Source organism: Dermochelys coriacea, chromosome 2 (assembly GCF_009764565.3).
Source record: "Dermochelys coriacea isolate rDerCor1 chromosome 2, rDerCor1.pri.v4, whole genome shotgun sequence".
Lineage (NCBI taxonomy): Eukaryota > Metazoa > Chordata > Testudines > Dermochelyidae > Dermochelys > Dermochelys coriacea.
The window spans coordinates 46782327-46806984 of NC_050069.1; the positions used below are offsets into that span (position 1 = coordinate 46782327).

At 42.3% G+C, this 24658-nt stretch overlaps 1 protein-coding gene across 2 annotated transcripts in view; it reads right to left on the reverse strand.

Annotated features, from left to right (window-relative positions):
* The window catches only part of NECAB1 (N-terminal EF-hand calcium binding protein 1), a 152612-nt gene that overhangs the window by 109375 nt on the left and 18579 nt on the right, over positions 1 to 24658 (reverse strand). For both annotated transcript variants that reach the window (XM_038392593.1, XM_038392594.2), the window contains exon 3: positions 8858 to 8966. In XM_038392593.1, coding sequence (XP_038248521.1) covers positions 8858 to 8966 — 109 coding nt within the window. The remainder of the gene's footprint in view (positions 1 to 8857; positions 8967 to 24658) is intronic.

Genomic DNA, 24658 nt, shown 5'->3' on the forward strand with positions numbered 1-24658 from the left:
TCAGAGACTCTCCTTGGGATAACAAGCCTGGTACATATCAATTTCCTTGTTAAATTGATAAACTCTTATAAGCTTGCAGTGTCCAGCAGGTATAACTGGACATTGCAAGATGGAGGTTCCTAGGGTTATGTCTGGTACCAGAGATACTGACTAGTGTCATTCGGTTGCACAATCCAAGCAGTGGCTGGCCAAAATTGCTCACTCACATATCTGGGAGCAGCTTACATGCCAGAGGCTGTGTGTGAACATCCTGAGAGTGGGGGTTCTCACAGCAGAGCAGGGTAAGGTTGGCTCCCAGAGTCGAGGATTGGAGTGACCTAGCAGATCACCAGTTCAGATAACACCAGGGGAACATCACAGTGCCATCAACCAGTTCTTTGCACTGTAGACATTGAGAGCTGTTTGAAGTTGTGGCTGTGCTAAATAGATGGCAGGATCCATGTGTCCTAGATTTTCTTCCTTTAAGTTTTCTGATTTTCCCCAAAATCAATAGGGTTCTGGCCATTGGTGCCTGGACTCTTCCCTGAAATTTTGGAATTGATCAGATGCAACGTTCAAAATGTGTCATATGATACTTATATAACGCCAACACCCGTGTGTGGGTCATCAGAATCAGGGATCAAACCCAGGATCTCTTGAGCTTAATTCATGAGCCTCTATTTCCTGAGCTAAAGGATAGTTCTCTCTTAACCAAGCCTGTAGCAGGTTTATCAGTCTCTAGCTGGCCTAGCCACCACTAGAGGGGGACACAGTGCCATGCCGAGCAGGCAGGGGTCGGTCACACACACACACACACACAAATTGTTAAGTTGAACAAAAGGCCTGGACAAATGTGGCCAATTAAAAAACAAAACAAACAACCCAACATATCCTCACATATTTCCCATGGGAGTGTTTTCCTGGTTACTTCTTCCACCATGCTTTCCACTACATTCTTGCTGAGTGATTTACATTTCAGTAACCCAGATGTCTGTGCCAGTTGCACTGCCTGTTCTCAGATATCAATTGTAGCATTTCAAAATGTTCCTTATTTAAAATCCCAACTATTAGTGCTGTCACAAATTCTTCTTTCCTGATAACCAAGTCACAATATTATGCCTATTATCTGCACACATTCTCCAGACCTGTTCACCTTTGGTAAAAAGTAAGCTCACTTGTGCATTATATTTCTATTTCACAAGAATGAAAAGCAAAGTCAGACATGGAAGTAATAGCCACTTTTCTTAGAAATCAGATACTGTACAATGAAAAGGATCAGTTCAATTCAGTAGCCCACCAAAAGGACTCAGCCCCCTACTGAGTCCACTGCAAAACAGGACTGCTTTAGTAAAAAGTCACATTTAAATTATATGTAAGGAAAGTCAGGTGCTGGAGGAGCATACAAGAAGGGATGATTCTGAAAAACAGGGGTTGGAACTCTGTCTGAAGGAGCTTAATCTGCTAAACAGATGCATATGGTATCCCACCTAGTTTGCTATTCAGTATGAATAGGATTATTTTGTTGTTTTAGATCACATTTGTAAAATCAAGTTTATCTCAGTCTGGATCTTCAAATTTCAGAAATAAGCCTTTTTATTCACAAAACAAATAATTAATTATAAATATTGAGCACTTTGGGTATATTAGGAAAATTTGGCTTGCTACATCGTATCCTCCTATATTTGAGCTCACCTGGCATTTTCTCCTTTATTGTCTAATAGTGTGAACAGTGCCGCCCAGAGGATTCAGGGGCCTGGGGCAAAGAAATTTCGGGGGCCCCTTCCATAAAAATAAGCTAGTTTTGCCACCCCAAGCAGCGAAGGAAAAAAAAAAAAGAAAAACCCAAGTCGTGCCGCTGAAGAAAGAAGAGGACAGGAGGACCCTCTGAATTGCCGCAGAAGACTGAAGAGGAGCAATTGAGCTGCCACAGAAGTGCTGCTGACAAGGAAGAGAGGGACTGAAAGACCCGCTGCCGAATTGCAGCTGAAATTGCCCCCACTCTGTCTGTGGGGCCCAGGGCCTGGAACCTGGGGCAAATTGCCCCACTTGCCCCCCAACTCTGGGCGGCCCTGAGTGGGATTGATGGTGGTGCATTAACTAAGACAATTGAAACAAAAAGTGATCTATAGCTTGTTAAACAGCATAGGTGTATGTGTGTATATGAAGAGTATTTGGCAGCTTAAACAAACCACATAATTGTAGTAGCAGAGCATCTCCCAAGAATTTAAAAACAGAAATATGGATTTCTCTTTCTTTCTTTCTTCCCAGCTTGTAGGATCAATAGCTTGTGCGTGTGTGTGTGTGTGTGTGTGTGTGTGTGAGAGAGAGAGAGAGGGAGGTTTAAGGTTTATGTGTGAATGCACTATGTTTGTCTATGTGAAGAACTTATCAAAGGAAGGCTGAGCTCAGAAAATGAGTTTTCCCATTCCCGTTCTAAGTCTGCTGAGGTCCATTGTCATTCTGATTTCTTGCAGGAGTGATCTCACCGTGAAAGTTCATCAGAAGTTCCTTCTCTTATACTCACAAGCTTTTCCATATTGGTCAACTGTTCTGCTGTGTCTGTAGAACATAGCTGTTGTGGTCATGGAGGCAGAAGTGATCTCTCAGATAACTAGGGCCAGTCCTAGGGAGGGTTTTGAATATTAGGACAGAGACCTTGAACTGGACTCTGTATTCAGGGGAGACAGTATGGAGGGTGGAGCAGCAGGCTGATGCACTCATGGCACCTTCTATTCCTAGGGAGAAAGGCCATTTTGTGTTGTATCAACTGTAGTTTTTCAGGGTATATGGCTTCATTCAAGCCTAATCAAGCCTAGCGATCAAAAATGCATGAATGGTGTGACCAGGTCTGACAGGATGGCATACAATTTTCTGGCCATTCACAGAGGAAATGCATGTTTTTTGCATCCATGAATACTTGTTTGTGGACTGACTTATTTTGAGGGCAGATGCCCTCAAGAGAGGAAAATATTGTTCAGGAAGGTTTCAGAGTAGCAGCCGTGTTAGTCTGTATTCGCAAAAAGAAAAGGAGTACTTGTGGCACCTTAGAGACTAACAAATTTATTTGAGCATAAGCTTTCGTGAGCTACAGCTCACTTCATCCGATGAAGTGAGCTGTAGCTCACGAAAGCTTATGCTCAAATAAATTTGTTAGTCTCTAAGGTGCCACAAGTATTCCTTTTCTTTTTGTTGAGGAAGGAAGCTCTTTGAAGTGCCTCCCTCTTCCTATCAGTGGCTTCCCAGGTCCTGCTGATATAAAGCAAAGGTAGCAAGAGCAAAGCTTTGAGCAAAAGTCAGGCTCTGTTACAAAGTAGATGCCTACTTGCAGTTTCACTATGTCAGCAGTTCTCAACCAGGGGTCTGGGGCCTGGGCCCAGATTTCAGGGGGGGCCGCCAAGCAGGCCCAGTATTAGACTCGCTGGGGCACAGGGCAGAAAGCCGAAGCCCCACCACCTGAGACGGAAGTCAAAGCCTGAGCAATTGCCCTGCTTGCTACCCCCATAACATCAGCCCTGGCTTTTATATGCAGAAAAACAGTTGTGGCACAGGTCGGCCATGGAGTTTTTAATAGCATGTTGCGGGGGCCTCAGGAAGCAAAAGGTTGAGAACCCCTGCACTATGTGATACATGAACTTGGCAAAAACAGGCCTGGTGCTGTAAAAACACAAGCACTCCTAGGTGATAAGTATTCACATAGAAAGGCTGGAAACAAAACACCCTGATAAGGGATCATGGTGCAGACACACTCCCCAAAGATGGTACGGGACACGCTGATCTCTCTTAAAGATAAGGTCAGGATGACAGGGTGATGGCTAGACATGTTTTGATCAAACCAACAGGTACAAGGTAAAAGGTGGTAACTAGCCATGTCAGAGGGGCAGTACGTAACTTCTTGTATCACTGTATAAAAGGGGGGCCGCAGAGGGGGTGTCTTTGTCCAGCCAAGGGGGAAGCAGAAAGTCCTGCTGTTCACTGAGCTGAGTCCACTGTCACAGGCATACCCGTACTGAGTGTATCTGTAGCACACATAGGGCACTAATATTGTGCTTTATTGACAATAAACCCGGTTGACCTTTGCTACTGAACTGAGTCTGTGGTCTTCTTGGGCATTTTGATCAAGGTGTGCTGTATGGGCTATCTGGTCAGAGCCAGTGCAGCATGCAGAGAGAACACAGCCAACAACTGACAACAGTTGGGTCAGGTGACTAGGCCTCACCTAGGAAGCCCTGGGCTATCATCATAAGAGGGAGCCTGCTTCATCAGAGATAGGGAGACTAGGGGCTAGGAAAGCTATAGGGCTCTCTGGAGAGGCCTAGGAGAGTGATTTGGGACCAGATACCCTGTGGAAGGAGAGAAACTGAGGCAGCAGCAGGCAGTGCATGAGAGCAGGGACTGGCAGTGCATGAGATCAGAACCTTCATGCGCAATAGAACTAATGTCAGTTACTACATTAGTGTCTTCATCTATATGGTACCAGTAAGCACTACTGAGACAAGCAAAACTGATCTGCTGAGTTTAGAAACAGCGTGAACAGAACCAAAAAGCCAATATTAACTGGTGTAAATGGGATGGCTTTATAACCTGTTAGGAACCAAAGGTAATAAATGCCATCACTTCAGTAGCTTTTGGACCACAGAAATGGCACCAAAACTGAATGTAGTCCACATGGAAGGTACTAGATTGGTATCTGTGGACTCTCTGTGATGGGCTGCTATTAATCAAAGCAAGGATGATGCATCACAAAAATACTTTGTCTATGTCTTTTGACAACTACAGTGTCATCTACGTATGGCTAGTAACTGTGCTATATTATGTTTACGTAATGTCTTAGTAATGGTCCCCCTACAGTGGTCTACTTCCCTGTCTTTGCTGAGAAGTGAGAGGAGGCCATCAGATTTGTGTGTGTGAATAATGCAGCATGCGGATTAGCCAAGTATGGCTGTGATTAGCTAGTAAACTAGTTTCTACTTGGAATTAGTTGAAAAAATCCAAACTTCCAATTATTTTTTATGGAACTTTTTTTTGACTAATCTTTAGTCTATACAAAGACTACCTACCATATAGGGAGGAGTGATACAATTTTCCCTCAGTGGCCTGGCAGTTGCATTAACCCATTGCAGAGAGAGATACACTTGGGACAAAAAGTTGGTTCACTCTCTATACCCTTCAACCCTTAGCTTCTGCTAACCCTGCCAACAAGTCAGCCATTCTGAAATGTAATGTGAGTTTTGTGATTTCCAAGAAACATGAATGACAGATTTCAGAGTAGCAGCCGTGTTAGTCTGTATTCGCAAAAAGAAAAGGAGTACTTGTGGCACCTTAGAGACTAACAAATTTATTAGAGCATAAGCTTTCGTGAGCTACAGCTCACTTCATCGGATGCATTTGGTGGAAAAAACAGAGGGGAGATTGATATACACACACAGAGAACATGAAACAATGGGTTTATCATACACACTGTAAGGAGAGTGATCACTTAAGATAAGCCATCACCAGCAGCGGGGCAGGGGGGGGGAAGGAGGAAAACCTTTCATGGTGACAAGCAAGGTAGGCTATTTCCAGCAGTTAACAAGAATATCTGAGGAACAGTGGGGGGTGGGGTGGGGGTGGGGAGAAATAACATGGGGAAATAGTTTTACTTTGTGTAATGACTCATCCATTCCCAGTCTCTATTCAAGCCTAAGTTAATTGTATCCAGTTTGCAAATTAATTCCAATTCAGCAGTCTCTCGTTGGAGTCTGTTTTTGAAGCTTTTTTGTTGAAGGATAGCCACTCTTAGGTCTGTGATTGAGTGACCAGAGAGATTGAAGTGTTCTCCAACTGGTTTTTGAATGTTATAATTCTTGACGTCTGATTTGTGTCCATTCATTCTTTTACGTAGAGACTGTCCAGTTTGACCAATGTACATGGTAGAGGGGCATTGCTGGCACATGATGGCATATATCACATTGGTAGATGCGCAGGTGAACGAGCCTGTGATAGTGTGGCTGATGTGAATAGGCCCTATGATGGTGTCCCCTGACTAGATATGTGGACAGAGTTGGCAACGGGCTTTGTTGCAAGGATAGGTTCCTGGGTTAGTGGTTCTGTTGTGTGGTGTGTGGTTGCTGGTGAGTATTTGCTTCAGATTGGGGGGCTGTCTGTAAGTAAGGATTGGTCTGTCTTCAAAGATCTGTGAGAGTGATGGGTCGTCCTTCAGGATAGGTTGTAGATCCTGCTGTCAGGGTGCCAATGCCTGAGATGATGGGGCATCCAGGACATCATGAATAGGTTGGAGTATGAACAAGAGGCTATTAGGCAGCTCTCCAACACCACTTTCTACAAGCCATTACCCTCTGATCCCATTGAGAGTTACCAAAAGAAACTACAGCATTTGCTCAAGAAACTCCCTGAAAAAGCACAAGAACAAATCCGCACAGACACACCCCTAGAACTCCGACCTGGGGTATTCTGTCTCCTACCCAAGATCCATAAATCTGGAAATCCTGGACGCCCCATCATCTCAGGCATTGGCATCCTGACAGCAGGATTGTCTGGCTATGTAGACTCCCTCCTCAGGCCCTATGTTACCAGCACTCCCAGCTATCTTCGAGACACCACTGACTTCCTAAGGAAACTACAGTCCATTGGTGATCTTCCTAAAAACACCATCCTAGCCGCTATGGATGTAGAAGCCCTCTACACCAATATTCCACACAAAGATGGACTACAAACCGTCAGGAACAGTATCTCCGATAATGTCACGGCTAACCTGGTGGCTGAACTTTGTGACTTTGTCCTCACCCATAACTATTTCACATTTGGGGACAATGTATACCATCAAATCAGCGGCACTGCGATGGGTACCCGCATGGCCCCACAGTATGCCAACATTTCTATGGCTGACTTAGAACAACGCTTCCTCAGCTCTCGTCCCCTAATGCTCCTACTCTACTTGCAGTACATTGATGACATCTTCATCATCTGGAGCCATGGAAAAGAAGCCCTTGAGGAATTCCACCATGATTTCAACAATTTCTATCCCATCATCAACCTCAGCCTAGACCAGTCTACACAAGAGATCCACTTCCTGGACACTACGGTGCTAATAAGAGATGGTCACATAAACACCACCCTATATCGGAAACCTACTGACCGCTATTCCTACCTACATGCCTCTAGCTTTAATCCAGATCATACCACACGATCCACTGTCTACAGCCAAGCTCTACGATATAACTGCATTTGCTCCAACCCCTCAGACAGAGACAAACACCTACAAGATCTCTATCATGCATTCCTACAACTACAATACCCACCTGCTGAAGTGAAGAAACAGATTGACAGAGCCAGAAGAGTACCCAGAAGTCACCTACTACAGGACAGGCCCAACAAAGAAAATAACAGAACGCCACTAGCCATCACCTTCAGCCCCCAACTAAAACCTCTTCAACGCATCATCAAGGATCTACAACCTAGTCTGAAGGACGACCCATCACTCTCACAGATCTTTGAAGACAGACCAATCCTTGCTTACAGACAGCCCCCCAATCTGAAGCAAATACTCACCAGCAACCACACACCACACAACAGAACCACTAACCCAGGAACCTATCCTTGCAACAAAGCCCGTTGCCAACTCTGTCCACATATCTATTCAGGGGACACCATCATAGGGCCTAATCACATCAGCCACACTATCAGAGGCTCGTTCACCTGCGCATCTACCAATGTGATATATGCCATCATGTGCCAGCAATGCCCCTCTGCCGTGTACATTGGTCAAACTGGACAGTCTCTATGTAAAAGAATGAATGGACACAAATTAGACATCAAGAATTATAACATTCAAAAACCAGTTGGAGAACACTTCAATCTCTCTGGTCACTCGATTACAGACCTAAGAGTGGCTATCCTTCAACAAAAAAGCTTCAAAAACAGACTCCAACGAGAGACTGCTGAATTGGAATTAATTTGCAAACTGGATACAATTAACTTAGGCTTGAATAGAGACTGGGAATGGATGAGTCATTACACAAAGTAAAATTATTTCCCCATGTTATTTCTCCCCCCCACCCCACCCCACCCCCCACTGTTCCTCAGATATTCTTGTTAACTGCTGGAAATTGCTTGTCACCATGAAAGGTTTTCCTCCTTCCCCCCCCACCCCCCACTGCTGGTGATGGTTTATCTTAAGTGATCACTCTCCTTACAGTGTGTATGATAAACCCATTGTTTCATGTTCTCTGTGTGTGTATATCAATCTCCCCTCTGTTTTTTCCACGAAATGCATCCGATGAAGTGAGCTGTAGCTCACGAAAGCTTATGCTCTAATAAATTTGTTAATCTCTAAGGTGCCACAAGTACTCCTTTTCTTTTTAAGAAACATGAATGAAGACATCAATCCATTTCCTACAGAGCATCAAACAGTCATCAGGTAGTAACATTTGCTCACTACTTTCTATGATGATTTCATACTACTTACTTGCGGGCAAACTCTTTGCTCAACACCCAATTCATTATGTGAGGGCAGGAATCTATCTGCTCCCACCACAGCTGTGCATCTGTCCTAACAAGGCTACTCCAGCCTGAGAGCTGGAAAGGACCACAGAATCTCTTCCCTTTTCCTGATTCCACCTGCCCTCACGAGAGGATGTACACAGTGTCTGATGCCCACACTACTTGCTGCAAGCCTGTATTTCTGAATGTTTGGACACTTAAACATATGTAGATGATCAGCTGATGAGTTGTTTTGCTCTTACCAGAGTACATAATTGGGCATTATAATTTCCCTGAAACAACTCTCTTGTATAAAAACAGTTTAAATTTTTTTTTGCCAAAATTAAACTTCTTTTCAAATACAACCAGGTGCTACGTTTTGTAAGCCGAAGATACTTACTCAGTATTGTGTGTATCGATAGTGTTAAAAAGCTCGTGCAATTCTTCTCCACTCAGAACTCCATCAGCAAAGTAGGCTTTGAATTCCTCAAAAGACAGTTTGCCATCATCTGAAACCAAGAAGAAAGCAAAACATCATTAGCTACGGATACAGTTTATTGTCTCCTTTCATTTAAGGAATCTGAACAGGAGATTTTAAAAAATAGAATCATGGAACTAGATGTTTAGATTAAATTTATTTGGAAATTTGATAACAGATTGCGTTCAGGCCATGTTGTAAATATTAAATTAAATGCATCAATAATAGTAGTACAGTATAGACCCGTTTAAGCGCGAATCCACTTAATGTGCAGGAGCGCCATACCTCCCAGTACTACCTATTTAACACGCAAGACTCATTAACATGTGGTATAGGAACTTGCTATGTAGCACTACAGATTTGCTCACTAACAGAAATCGACAGGAAGCGCGGGGTGGAAATGTGTTCTACGTCTTTACTGATATTAGTAAGACGTATCCCGCACGCTTAGTCATTGTCACACTAGAGAGATATATAATATATAATAGTTATATAGTAATATATACACTACATTAGAAAATTTTAACTGTAGGCCTAATATAATGGCAGAGGGCAAGCGTTGGCATTCCTACACTGTAGAAGAAAAGCTAGATGCAATAGATTGAGCAAATAGCGGAGAAACCCAGGCCAAAGTTTCAAAAGATATTGAGATTGCTGAATCTACTCTCCAAGGATGGCTAAAAAATGAATCTACACTGAATGGCTTTGTACAAAATATAGATTCTGTCGTGGGGCTTAAGCGAAAACATGTGTGCTATTCAGCAAAACCCACAATAGACAAAGCCATGCGCACGTGGTTTGCTCAGGAAAGGCTGAAAGGAATGCCGCTAAGTGGGCCAATTCTTCAAGCCCAAGTGACAAAATTTGGAAATTTAATGGGGGATGAATCATTCCAAGCCAGCAAGGGGTTTATAAGTCGTTTTAAAAAGCAGGTATCGATTTCTGGAGAAAGCCGATCAACCGATGAATCAGCCACAAACGTATTTCCCGCCAAGTTAAAATCTATTTTAAATTCAGAATTTCTGTTTGAGGAAGAAAGAAATATTAACGGGCTGAGAGGCTAAGTTGGACCGCAAAAGTGATGGCGAGAATTCTAATAATGCAGGCCTAAATGACAATGACAATGAGGATGTCAATGAAAAGGTCAGAATTTTGCCCACAGAAGCCCTTAGTGCTGTAGAAACTGTTGTAAGATTTATGGAGGAGCAAAATGCAGAAAATATCAAAATCATTCATCTGCAGCGAATGACGGACTTCATAAGAAAGAAAAAAAAATGCAAGCCAGAAAGAGCAGAAAATAACGGCATTTTTTCTAAGTGAATCATAGACCCTTTTTGCAGCATGGCCCTCTTAACCCGTGGTCCATTAAAATGTGGTCGTGACGGCTTGACTCCTGACATCCGCGCGTAAATGGGTCTGTACTGTATATCCGCCAATCAACCTTTGCAGACACGTAAAAGCAATTGATCAAATAATGTAACATAGTATGTATGTAATCATCCCTGCGAAATTTAACGCAAGTGTTTCAAGCCATGAAGAGAAGGGTACCACCAGTCTATAGTCTGACCCTGAGAGTAGCACCTTTTCTCCAATTTATATCTATGTAGTTTGTTTTGGTGAATGGCAAATGTAATTGCAACTCTGGGTCCCATCATCAGCCGGAAGAAATTCTAGTTTTTGCATTAGTGTCAGGAAGGCTTTATTGAAGAATGATGCCCAGCCACCTTTCTCTAAGTAATTTGCAAACTGGCAGGCCATGTAGAACTCTCCTCCTCACTACCTTTGGTTGAAACCTAAAAAAGAATAAGTGCCACTCTCAAGAATGTACTGGGAAGAATCTCAAGATATTCTCTTGGTCATAGAATATCTTGGAAGCACAGAAAATAGCCAACTCCTGTCTGTATCTGTGAGATATTATTGCCTGTAGCAGACATCATAAAGTAGACATCAGTAAACTGACTTAATTTAGGCCTAAGTTTTGCAAGTCTTTCTGGACCCTGGGCATCCATAGAAAAGTTCCACTTCTAATACTGCTCCTGGAAACATTACTTGGCAAGAAAATCTCCTGCCATCGTGTATATTTTTCTGTCAAAATCTTGCTATTAGTAGTTGAACTCTTAGTTACATCCCATTCTGTGGATGTCTACAAAAGCCCCTGGAATGTAAAGAGGGCTGAGAGCTTTGGAAGAATATTCTGTAGGACCTGCACTAGGACCCTCTCTCCATGAACTTCACAACTCTGCTCCTGACAATGTGACTAAATTGTAGACTGAATAATGTTAAGAGTTAGGGGCACCAAGTTTCTAATGAACTTGACAATTCCTGCCGGTGATTTTACAGACCCATATTTGTAAAGTATTAGGTGTTGCTGTGCTCAGCATTGCAATGCCTAGCTGATTTAGGAATCTAAATCTCATTTTCAGAAGAGGTTTAGGCAGTTAGGTGCCCAAATCCCACTAGCAGTTGATGGGATTTAGACTCCTAAGTGTCTAGCCCCCTTTTGAAAATGATATTTCAACTCCCAAATCAGTTAGTTACTGCAATGCGGAGTGCAGGAATGTCTAATACCTTTAAAAATCTGGGCCAGAATGTTTAGGGTTTGTCTACACTTAATATGCTACAGTAGCCCTGCTGTGCCAGTGCAGCTGCAGTTATTCCACGTACACACTACCTACGGCAACAGGAGGGATTCTCTTGTTGACACAGGTAATCCACCTCCCTGAGATGCAGTAGCTTGGTTGATGGAAGCATTCTTCAATCGACCTAGCACTGTCGACATGGGGATTTAGGTCATCTTAACTAAGATGAGGTTTTTCACACCCCGACCAATGTAGTTAAACCAACCTAATTTGCTAATGTGGACTAGGCCAAGTCTCAGATGGAACATGAGTCAACCCCATTTTTCAAACTAAAATATCGTCAACTTTTTTCATACTTGGGTTATACATCTTCTCTGTTTCAGACAAGGCTAAACCACCACCCCCCCACCTTGGCCTTTTGATGACTGATGGCTAGTTATAGGTGCAGTGAGTGCCTGAGGCCTAATGCAATTTGAGAAAAATACCATATCATGGGAATAGTTAGAAGAACAGTAATAGGAATTGAATTAACCCTGAGGGGAAACAAATAGTCTCATAATAATACTGCTATTGCATTATTTGGCAGAATCTGTTTCCTCTGCTTTTTACTTTGGCCTTAATTGTAGCATGCAGTGAACTAACACAACACAACATCCTTGACTCACTCTCTGCCCAGCCTCTCTTATCTAATATTTCCCAACGATTAGCATTTAGAGCTGGATTCCATCTTATTTTGTTTGCTGGATAAAAACCTCTGATATGCACATTTTGTGGCATGCATACTTTTTAAACTGGCTGGTGTCACTGCAGTGTGGTGTGATGCATCCTTCTAGGAGGATACAAGATGGGATTTTCAAAAGTGCTGTAGTAATTTACAAGACTTGTGCTCCTAAATCACTTAGGCACCTTTGAAAATTCCAGACATAGTAAACATTGGCAGCAGCCACATTTTAAAACATGTTGGGTTGGATGTGTGGCTTCTGTTTTTTCTGTGAGCCACAGAAATGAAATCTGAGTAGACTGGTATAGTCTATACCAGGTATGGAGCTGCTGCAATTGTTATATATGTATTTGGCTGCAAAGATCAATGGCCATTCTCCATTCTGGAAGGTGGGGTTCTGTACTGCAAAGAGCTGCAGCCGGTGCCAGGCTCTGGTTGCTGTTGTATGAAATGTTTAAATAACAGTAATTTTAATTGTTAAATACAAGCTCTTTGCCTTAATAAGGAGAGCACACAGCAGACTGATTTTTTAAAAATACTATTTATTAGAGCTATTTGATTATACACCAAATAATCTTCCTCTATGTACAATCTTCCTGTAACTACAGTGTGAAGACTGAAAAAACAGGACTGAGTGCATACATTCCAATGTGTTTTTAACCAGTGGAATAATCTGACAAAGCATCACATTTTGAGCAATTCTTCTGATTAGAACACTTCAGAAATAGGCTTTTAATGCCTTCCAAGATCTTACTGTTGAAGTTCAGCAGAACTAATTGCTGACAATTAATCACTGGATATGATGGGCAAACAGCATGGATAACTGAGCCCATTCCCAGAGCAGTCTAAGGTAATTCTTATAGGTCATCCTGGAGTGCAGAACAGACTGCTTATACTACCTTCAAAGAAATTAGAATAACAAAGAGATTGTCCCAATTAAACAGGAATCTCTAAGGAAGGTGACTATAATTATTAGCTGTTAGAGTAGCACATGGACATTTGCCTGATTTAGGTCATGTTGTAGGGAGAGGATTTAGAGTATATTGGGATAATGAAAATAAAAACACAGACAAAACCAGACACAGTATATCAAGCAGACACTTTGGGCCACTTTTTCAAAAAAAATTGCTTCCTGTATGCCAACCCGTACATACATGCTATTCAGATATTAGCATCTGAATACGCAGGTGACAGAATTTCAATCTGCAAGCCCTGTGATCTGTAGGAAAAAGTGGTAAATTCTATCACCTCTGCACCCCGGTATTTCAAAAATTGCAGCTGTCCATTTGGTCACAAGCAGCGATTGGGTTGCTAAGAGCCCTTTAAAAATGTAGCCCTTAGAATCTGTTACTGGGTGTTAAGTTGTAGGACACAGCATAGAGGTGCAGAGGTTTTCTGCTGACTCCTCTTGAAGTCAAATATTAGGATTCTGCACAGTGACATAACATTCACCCTGGCAGGCAGACCAGGGGAGTCCTTTTGGCAACCCCAGTGGGGTCATTAGAATTCAGATGACTCGACGGGTAAAATATTGAGGCACACAACCATTGTAGGTTCTAAAAGTGATTAGCTGCAGCACCAAGCACAAGGGGGCCCCGATGAAGATGACAGGTCACTAATTCAAAGCAATCTGGATCACTGGGTAAACTGGGCACAAGCAAACACTCTATGTTTAATTATAGCTAAATGTAAATGTATACATCTAGGAACAAAGAAAGTAGGCCAGAAAGTAGGCCAGTCCCCCCCCTTACTTGGGGGACTGTATCCTGGGAGGCAGTGACTGAAAAAGATTTGGGAATGGGGGTAGATAATCAGCTGAACAGGAGCTCCTAGTGTGATACTGTGGCCAAAAGAGCTAACTTAATCCTAGGGTGCATGAACTAGGGAATCTTGAGTAGGAGTAGAGAGGCTATTTTACCTGTGTATTTGGCGCTGGTGCAACTACAGCTGAAATACTGTGTCCAGTTATGATGTTCAGTATTCAAGAAGGATGTTGATAAATTGGAGAGGATCAGAGGAAAGCCATGAGAGTGATTAAAAAATTAGAAAATGTCTTACAATGACAGACTCAAAGAGGTCAATCTATTTAACTTAAGGAAGAGAAGGTTAAGGGGTGACTTGATTACAGTGTATAAGTACCTACATGGGGAACAAATATTTAATAATAGGCTCTTCAGTCTAGCAGAGAAAGGTATAATGTGATCTAATGAATAGAAGTTGAAGCTAGACAAATTTAGAATGGAAACAGGCATTAAAATTATTTTTAACTTTATTTTATTGTTTTTATATAATATAAACACATAACACAACAAAACATATATAAATACATGCACAAGATGGAGACAGCATATAAATAACAAAATTCAATGTTGATTATTTGCAAAACCTGGAAAAATTAAACCAGCAGAGATCATGCAGGGTATCAATTATTAAAATGACTAAATAGATAAATAAGTGAGAACATAACCTCTGAATATCGGAGACTGTGATGGGATGTCCACAAGACTGGAAGCGGTTAAGGTGGCCAGGTAGGCCAATTAACTGCTCAACCTGCACCTGGAAGAGAAGCCAGGGAGGAGGGAATTAATTAGACAGGAGGCTGACCTGGGTAGGAACAGGAGCAGCCTGTATAAACCCCGGGAGCTGAGGGCAGAAAGAGGCTGCAGGGAAGTGGTCTGTAGTCACCTGTGGGAAAGGAGTGGGTTGGGGGCTATAGACGGTAGTCCACAGTTGCTCCCTAAGAGGAGTAGACAGAATTATTTTTTCCATTAATGCAGTAGTAGAGAGCTCACTAAGCCAATCTGTGTATGAGGCAGGAATTACAGATTTCCATTTTCTCAAGATAACCTTTTTGGCCACTAAAATAGTTACAGCAATCCATTTCTTAATGTTAATTGGTAATGCCAACTCATCCTGCACCCCTAGAATACACAAGCTTGGAGAAGGCAAGATAGAGGCTCTTGAAGCTTTTGAGAGATCACTGAATATGGTGTTTCAGAACAGATGCTTTTCTGACAGGTATTGAGGGTGTACAAAAGTTTGGTATACAGCTGTTTTCATCTCCAGCATTCATTGTGTTTTGTCAATCTAGCCTTGAACAACTCTTCTGGATCCTGTAGTATCTTTTTATATCTTGTTCTGGAATAATCACAAGGATAAAGAACTTGAAGTATCTTTTCCATTGAGCCAAATATCCTCCGAGGTCTCTGTTGAGGTAGTAAGGCTAAGTTCTTTTCCCTTTTTGGTCTGTGACTTTTGTTTCCATATTTCTTAACATGTGCTTCTAGAGGTGAGAGAGTTTAAATGGACTGATTTTCCCCTATCTTTGCATGAATTCTTGAGTGTAGCCTGTGATGAAGTGGGAAATTTCTTAATGTTTTGTATGTGCGTGCCTCAGTTTCCCCTATGTGCTGCATGTTTACTTAGGTGGTGGGACAGGTTCAGTGATCTTTGAAGAGACTCCCTAGAGAGCAGATGTGACTGCTATACAGCTTCCTAGGTCCAGACTGTTCTCAATGGTAGCAGATGACAGAACGAGGAGTAATGGTCTCAAGTTGCAATGGGGGAAGTTTAGAGTGGATATTAGGAAAAACTTTTTCACTAAGAGGGTGGTGAAACACTGGAATGCGTTACCTAGGGAGGTGGTAGAATCTCCTTCCTTAGAGGTTTTTAAGGTCAGGCTTGACAAAGCCCTGGCTAGGATGATTTAACTGGGACTTGGTCCTGCTTTGAGCAGGGGGTTGGACTAGATGACCTTCTGGGGTCCCTTCCAACCCTGATATTCTATGATTCTATGATTCTATGACAATGGGCAGACATGAGCAACTGACCTCACCGTCCCCGCCAGAGCCAGTTGGCTGTGATGAGAACAAAGAGATGAGGTGGAGGCCAGGTGACCGGTTTGCCTGGGAAACACACAAAAGATGGCGGAGTGGCAACTGGGCATGACTGATGGTGGGCTGTTGTAAGCTGGTTAGTCTCCTGGTTGGGAACTTGGGAGGAGGGCCAGGGCTCTGGACCTCTCCAAGATGGACTTTGCTATAATTTCCTGCTATCTATGCTAACCAGAACTGTTCTATGCTGAGTTCCAGATGACTAATGAACACTTTTGTTTTACAATGCTGGCTGAGAGTCACTGCTGACTGTGGAAGTTGGGGGTGCATGGCCCTTTTGGGGGGCATGTAAGTCTTCCCCAGGTGTCCTACTCAGGTGGACTCTCTGTGGGGAGCTCACAGTATGAACAAGGGTGCTGAAAGCTCCGAACTCAGTCCCAGGAGGCACTGAGGCCAAGGAGCCTAGGGAGAGTGTGCCCAGACGGGGTGTCACACTGAAGAGGGTGCTGTCTGAATATCATTCAGAGCTGTTCCAGAGCACCGAGCCTGTGCACCCATGACGTAGCCATGGAAAGAAGGAACTGTGGGAGAGCAGTAGCTGCTATTTGTTATAAGTGTAATTGAAGAATGCCAGTCTATCATTTTGTATTATCTCTTTATTTTTTGTTACTCCTTTTTCCATCCAAATTATCTGAAGCATGGAGTTGGCCTTGATCCTGGGGTGCAGGTTATCCCATTGTGGTATGAGAAGAGGAGTAAGATTGAATGCTGTAATCGTTTTAAGACGTTGTAGGATGTCCTATGTAGATGCAAAGATTGGATTATTTCTTAAAGGAGAGGGTGGCCTCTTAAGGTATATAAAAGAAGAGAGGGAACCAGACTGTACAGCTAAGCTTTTTTTAATCTGGAACCAGGACTGTGTGTACACAGAACCACTGGAGGGGAATCACTTTACAATGATAAGAACATAAGAACAGCCATACTGGGTCAGAGCAAAGGTCCATCTAGCCCAGTATCCTGCCTTCCGACAGTGGCCAATGCCAGATGCCCCAGAGCAAATGAACAGGTAATCATCAAGTGATCCATTCCCTGACGCTCGTTCCCAGTTTTTGGCAAACAGAGGCTAGGGACACCATCCTTGCATTGGAATTCTAGATAATATAGATACAAATCTGGCAATCCTCTACCTCTAATTGCCCAGACATTTCTAAGGGCCTTGTATGACAAATGAAGTTTTTTTTACCCCATACGAATTGCACAGTAAGCCTATTTATTTGCACAAAGCGTGAGAGAGAGACCTAGAAAGTCAACAGGCTAATGACACAAGTCACTCTTGGACAGATGTTCATTTTGGCTATGCCTCTTCTCTCCAGTAAGGGTACAGGGAGGAGATGCTACCTCTCTACATCCTTGGAAATTTCCCTTTGCATATAGTTCACCTTTATAGCAACAATTTTGGGAAGACTGGGACAAATCTTAACATGTAAATAAGTTAGTTCCTTGAATATTTGAAATGCTGAAACTGATAAGGATCTTTTAGATACATCCATTGCTTGCAATTTATTCCAGTTAATGCAAAAACCACAGCTCTCCACAAAAATGTCAACTACAGTCAATAATGGTAGAATTGATTTGAATGAACTCTTCAATAGAACAAAAATGCTACCTCTCTACATCCTTGGAAATTTCCCTTTGCATATAGTTCACCTTTATAGCAACAATTTTGGGAAGACTGGGACAAATCTTAACATGTAAATAAGTTAGTTCCTTGAATATTTGAAATGCTGAAACTGATAAGGATCTTTTAGATACATCCATTGCTTGCAATTTATTCCAGTTAATGCAAAAACCACAGCTCTCCACAAAAATGTCAACTACAGTCAATAATGGTAGAATTGATTTGAATGAACTCTTCAATAGAACAAAAATGTCATTAGCATACAAACTGATTTTGTATTCTTTCCTGTTTAGAGCCACTCCATCAGTGGCTGAGTGGCATATGTACATTGTCAGTGGCTCGAGAGAGATTGAAAAAGAGGGACAGGTGAAAACTTTTAGAGAATAATTAACCATTGGAACAATTTACCAATGGTTCTGGTGGATTCTCCATGACTGACCATTTTTAAATTGAGTTTGGATTTTTTTTCTAAAAGATTATCTGGGAATTATTTTGGGGAAGTTCTCAGTCTGAGGTTGTGTAAACCATTCAAATAATTTTTGGGATGGTTCTAAAAGTTTGAGTTCACACAGCTATTCTTCGTCTTCTAACAATACCCTGACTCACTCATGACACATCATACAACAAGTACAAAGAATGAACGGGGGTGGCCTGACTCTAGATATTTACCACAATCCTGCCTCCTCCTCCAGCCATAATGAGGCAGGGGTTCTTTGGAAAAACAGTACATTATTATGTAATTAAATACTGTACTGCAATGCACGTCCCCAGGGAGCAATGTTAAGGATTTTTCACTCTCTCCCACTTGTTTTTTCCGCTCAAACTCACAAGCTTTGCCCAGATTCAAAATTGGGCAAAATGAATTTCTGTCTCAGCTAAACATTTGGAGGTTTGTTCATCGCTGTGTTTGACATGCAAAGAGACAGGTTGCAGCTGCAGATAATCACCCTTAAAGTCTAAATAAAATGTCAAAAGTGACAAAAAGCCAAAAAATCAAGGTGGCACAATATTTTGCTTTGAACAAGCGGTTTTCTGTGACACAACTGCCATAAACAGCTGTTTGAGAATCTAAATACATCTGCCATTTGGCACTAGATACATAGTGTGAATATCAAATGAATGTTGTATGAACAAGCTTTTCTTAATAAATATCATCTTTGGCTGTAGCTTAATCACTTAACAGAGATGCTTTCAATGATCCCTTTACTCAAACTGCCTCCTTTAGCTTTCACCCTCTTTAAAAAAAGGAGGGCTTCAAATGTTGTGGCATTGGTTATGCATGAGGAAGGAACATGCATGACATCAGTGTTCTCTCTGGGAACCTTGACCATGATTGACTCAGAGAGAAGAGAGGGGTCTATAGTATCCATTAGTTTACAGAACCTTGAGGCACTCCTCTATTAACCTGGTTCTACTTTTAAGGAGACCAGATCCTGTGCCATTAAAATCACAGGGAGTTTTGCCAATAGGGAGCAGGATTGGGTCTTGTAGCGGTTTATTTTCTATTGCTTAACTTGTTAAATTCATAATCCCTGGGCAGACTTTGCCTCTTGCCTCACGGTTATTTATTTTCACTAATGATCTTAGGAGAGACCTAATCACAAGCTTTTTGAAAATCCACGTAAACAATGTCCACTTTTATCGATTAATTATAAAAATCCCTGACAGATTATAGGGGCTTTTTCAGAGGCTATGATGGTTTGAGCCTGTCCTGTTGTTCTCATCTAAGAGCTGTACTAGGCTGTCTTTAGTTACACTCTGAGTTGTGATTCACCAGAGGATTACTCTAATTTTATACCAGAGTAAACTTGCAGTAATACAGTCGTTAGTCAAGCTCTCCATCAGTTTCCTTGGTAAAGGTGATCACCCTCAGTAAGGTTTTCTTAAAGCAGCACCTCAGAGTATCCACTGACTTTTGGGTCTTCAGGAATGGCTGCTCTTCATAAGAATTCGCTTTGTACCTTTACCAATGTGTCTATTTCATACTTCATTTCCCTCACAACCCTCAAATATCATTTGGTCCAGGTGATTTATTGCAGTTGACCTGAAATTTCTACCTTACAGACTTCAAACTTTGTCATGGGTAAATATAAACAGAGGATGATTCATGAAAGACAAAATTTTCTGAATGCAGTGTTGTTGTAGCTATGTTGGTTCCAGGCTGTTAGAGAGGGGGGATATGATCGAGGTCTATAAAATCATGACTGGTGTGGAGAAAGTAAATAAGGAAGTGTTATTTACTCCTTCTCATAACACAAGAACTAGGGGTCACCAAATGAAAGTAATATGCAGCAGGTTTAAAACAAACAAAAGGAAGCATTTCTTCACACAATGCACAGTCAACTTCTGGAACTCTTTTCCAGAGGATGTTGTGAAGGCCAACACAATAACAGGGTTCAAAAAAGAACTAGATAAATTCATGGAGGCTAGGTCCATCAATGGCTATTAGCTAGGATCGGTAGGGATGGTGCCCCTAGCCTCTGTTTGCCAGAAGCTGGAATGGGCAACAGGGAATGGATCACTTCATGATTCCTTGTTCTGTTCATTCCCGCTGAAGCACCTGGCATTGGCCGCTGTTGGAAGACAGGATACTGGGCTAGATGGACCTTTAGGTCTGACCAGTATGGCTGTTCTTATGTTTGTAAGCTTTCCAGCTTACACAGAGCTCTTCTTCAGGCCTGTCTCTCTCTCCAACAGAAGTTGGTCCAATAAAAGATATTACCTCATCTGCCTTGTCTGTCTCAGCTTTTCTTAAGTCATTCCTTCCCTAGACAAATCTAAGTTACACCAAACTCCAGTATCATTGCCTGGGGAACATGGCCTCAAATTGTTTTGCAAGCCTTGCTTTTGCATGCCTTCTCCAGTGTCTTTCATAAACATGATTTATTTAACTTCCAGCCACAGCTCCCTGTCTGCCTTGGAGTCAGAATACTCCTATATATCAAATGCGGATGGATGAAAGAAGGAGCTATACACTGTACCTTCCAGTCTAGCACATGGGCACTTATGATACATTTTCACAAGTGTTTTCATTTTGTCTATTGTAGAAGCTTTCCTTCAAAGATCTCCTTCAAAGACCTACACTTTAGTTAATTAAAACTCACATCTCTGTGTGGCTATGCCCATCTTACAAGGGGTCAGTGAGACAGATAGGTTAAGTGACTTCCCCACAGTGAGTCAGCAATAGAACCAAGACTAGAGCCTAGGAGACATGGCTGCCAGTAAGTTGCTCTCACAGCTAGCAGCTCCCACATGGGAAATCCACATGCAGGGGAACTATATTGTTTTCTTGAACTCAAAGACAACCCCTGTGATAAAAAAAAATACACAAAAATATTGGGCATATGGTGCATCCAAATGTCTTTCTCCAAATGAGACATTAACAGGTGTACACATCCAGCAGAAGGGAGCTATGGTGAACACAAGGTGTGCAAAAGGCAGAGAAAAGTATGGAATTGCTACAAGATCACAGGGCAGAAGGGAGTTAACCAAAACAATTCCTCTTCGGGCCCTTTGTTTGTCTTGACTACTCAGAATGTAAGCCCTTCAGTTCCGAAACTCTCTAACTGTATTCAGACAATACCTATCACAAGGGGGCCCCAATCTTAGTTGGGATCTCTCAGAGCTACAACTCATAATACAGCTATAGTTTCCACAAAAGAAATGTGAAACCCCCTCAGGTTTGAGAAAGAGTTAAAGGCCAGTTGGACTATTCATTCCACCTGGGTGGTAATTAGTTACTTTCTTGTCAGACAGAAAGTACGTCTCTACACTACAATAAAACACCCACAGCTGGCCCTGGCCAGCTGACTCAGACTGGTGGGGCTGGGGCTGGTGGGCTATAAAATTGCAGTGTAGATGTATGGGCTCAGGCTGGAGCCTGGACTCTGAGGCCACCAGAACTGGGAGAAGGTGGCAGAACCCCAGGAAAGGGTGGGTTCCAGGCCCCAGAGGCTAGGTGGATTCTTTAGGACTTTGGACTGCACCTGTACACTTCCTTGCCCAGAAGGGGTTTGGACTATCAGCGTCTCAGCCAGAGGACTGAGTGGGGTAATGAAGCCAATGAAGATGGAAAACTCCTGTAACTTTGCACCTGTACACATGAGAGTGAATGGGTGATGAGTGCACATGATTACAGTAGTGGGGGATGTCACTTAATGCTGGGAGATCATACAGCTAAATGGAAGCCTCGAGGTGCAACCTGTCATCGTAATGGTCACTGTCCAGCATGTCATGCATTAGAGTGAGCAGATGTGGGGAAAAATGTATTCAAGCCACTAACCTAAAGTGAGAGCGCCTCATGGTTAGCTCCCACATGTACAGTATAAACTAACCAGTAAGCAGGGCTAGCTTTAGCATTTCTGACTAATTGTGCAGTGAAGAATACAAGGGCTACTATATTTCTATCATTCTAAATTAGCAAGATGCATATGAACAGTGCAATTCCATTTAATTTTGCATATTGGGAAATTGTTTTTGAAAAGCACCATCATCGTTTAAAAAAATTATAGCACATGCACAAATGGCAGTTTTCAGCTCACATAATGGGGCCAAACCATGACTAATTTTCAGTGAACCACCCAAAAGCTTTCCTCCTTCCTGAGCATCATCCCTCTGCCAGGTGCAAATGATTAAGCAAGGAAGGGGAGAATCAGGGCCTATGTCTTTAAATTGCTCTTTCTCAAAACTTAAAAAAAATATGAAAAGGAGGATTTTGAAGCACTGAAAAAGGATAGGTTTCAGAGTAGCAGCCATGTTAGTCTGTATTCGCAAAAAGAAAAGGAGTACTTGTGGCACCTTAGAGACTAACAAATTTATTTGAGCATAAGCTTTCGTGAGCTACAGCTCACTTCATCCGATGAAGTGAGCTGTAGCTCATGAAAGCTTATGCTCAAATAAATTTGAAAAAGGATAAAGCACAAAGCAACAATCTTCCATCCCCAGCGTTTAAGCTGCATCTCTTAACCTTTCTCAGCTTCAAGTCCCCATGGAATAAAAGGGAGGCATTAACTGTCATACAGGGAGACAAAAGATAGGGAGCCTTGGTTGGCAGCCAGCAGCTTATGAATGCAGGAAAGTGAGCCAGGCTGCCACAGTGATCTCAAAAGCTTTCATCGAAAAGCTGGGGTTCCTAAATTAATTTTAAATAAGTTAATTGGGCTGAAGAACAAGATGGAGGAGAATAAGAGAAACTAGTGACACGTGTCTCCAGCCCTGGAGAGCATTCATCTATACAGTAGAGTGTATGAAATTGAAGAGAGCCAAAGAAAACACTTCTTCCTGCTTTATAAGCACCAAAGGCCAGATCCTCAAACCTAAGAATTTCATTGGGAGTTAGGTACCTAATCTGCTTAAGTGCTACTGAAAATCCTACTAAGTGCCTATCTGCATCTCTAGGCCCTAAGTGCCAAGTTCAGACCACATTCACTTTTAGGACAGAATTGAATGTAACTCAAAATTCAGCTTAAATACAGGCCCATAATTAGACCTGACCCATCCTTCGAGTCTGCTATGCAATATGCCCTTGCAGAGACAGTCAACATGACTTATAGGACATCCAGATGAAAAAAGTGCAAAAACACACTTCCATGTTCCAACCCCACAGTCTAGCTACAGAGGGCTTGTACAAAATTGCCCTAGGCTGCCTCTTTTCCTTCATTTGACAGAGAGGAGTCCTGGGCATAGAACTATCAGCAATGGATTCAAACATGACATGGACAACTTCAATGATTTAAAATAATTTTCTCTGTCTCTCTTACTTTTGCCTGATTTGATTCAGTGGGTGAAGAGCTGGGAAGCTGGCCAGGATGCAAGGAAATGAAAGAAAAAGGTAAAGTGTGAAGAATTGCAAACAGCACATCAGCGGAAAAAATACTGATGAAGAGTGCAGAGGAGAAGTCAAGTAATGAATTTTAATGTGCTACAGAATAATAAATGTTTGTCTATTGCATTCAAGGCACTAGAAATAAAAAAAGATACAGATCCTTAACCAGCCTGGCAAATGCACTGTGCTTTAATACAGCTTGTGTTTTTGGATAGATATAAGTAGTAGTATGCTCATTTCACAGATGGAGAAGCTAATTTACATAAGCAGACCCAAGATCACACAACATGTCAGTGGCATAGCTGGAAAGAGAACCCGTAAGCTCTGGCTCGCAGTCCCCAACAATAACCATAGTTTTTCGGTAGAATGATTAATAGATTTTAAGGCTGTAAGTAAGTAAAGTCCATTTATTCATTGTAGCAGAATTTTTTAAATTCTTTGTGATTCTTCGGTAGCTCTGAGCACTTTGCATCTGACCTCCCAGTGACCTGCTGCACATTGTGGTTAGATGTTGGCTGTGTGTGTGCTTATTTGGTGTGCTGTCCCTGCTCTGCGCAGATAATAGAGATAGCAGACCTCAGTTAAACTGCCCAATAAATTCACAGACTCGGTTTTCAGCGAAGGCACCCAGCCAAGTTTATTGTTGGCGAAGCACGGTAATAGCACCCGGCAGACTCTACAAGGATACTAAGACATGTATGCTCATGATAATGGACACAGCTCACTCAGTGGTGGGACTTTCCATTCCCCCCTCGGCTGGCCAAAGACATGTCCTCTGAGATACATCTTTATACACCGATACAAACAAGTTGCGAATTACCCCTGACATATTAGGGTGCCACCCTCTGACATATTAGGGTGCCACCCATTGCCTTGTATACGTGTTTTTGCAATATTAGCCCCATGCTTGCCAAATTCTGTGAGCAGGGCCTGCCTCTTGCTCACAACCTGACTTTGCTTCATATTGGTGTTGTATCAACCAGGCAAGGTACTAACAAGCTTCAACAGGACTTTATTTTCAAAGTGGAAACCTCTTTACCAAGCTGCTGCTGCTCCGTCTGGAGCTTTCTCCCAGCCTCTCAACTCCT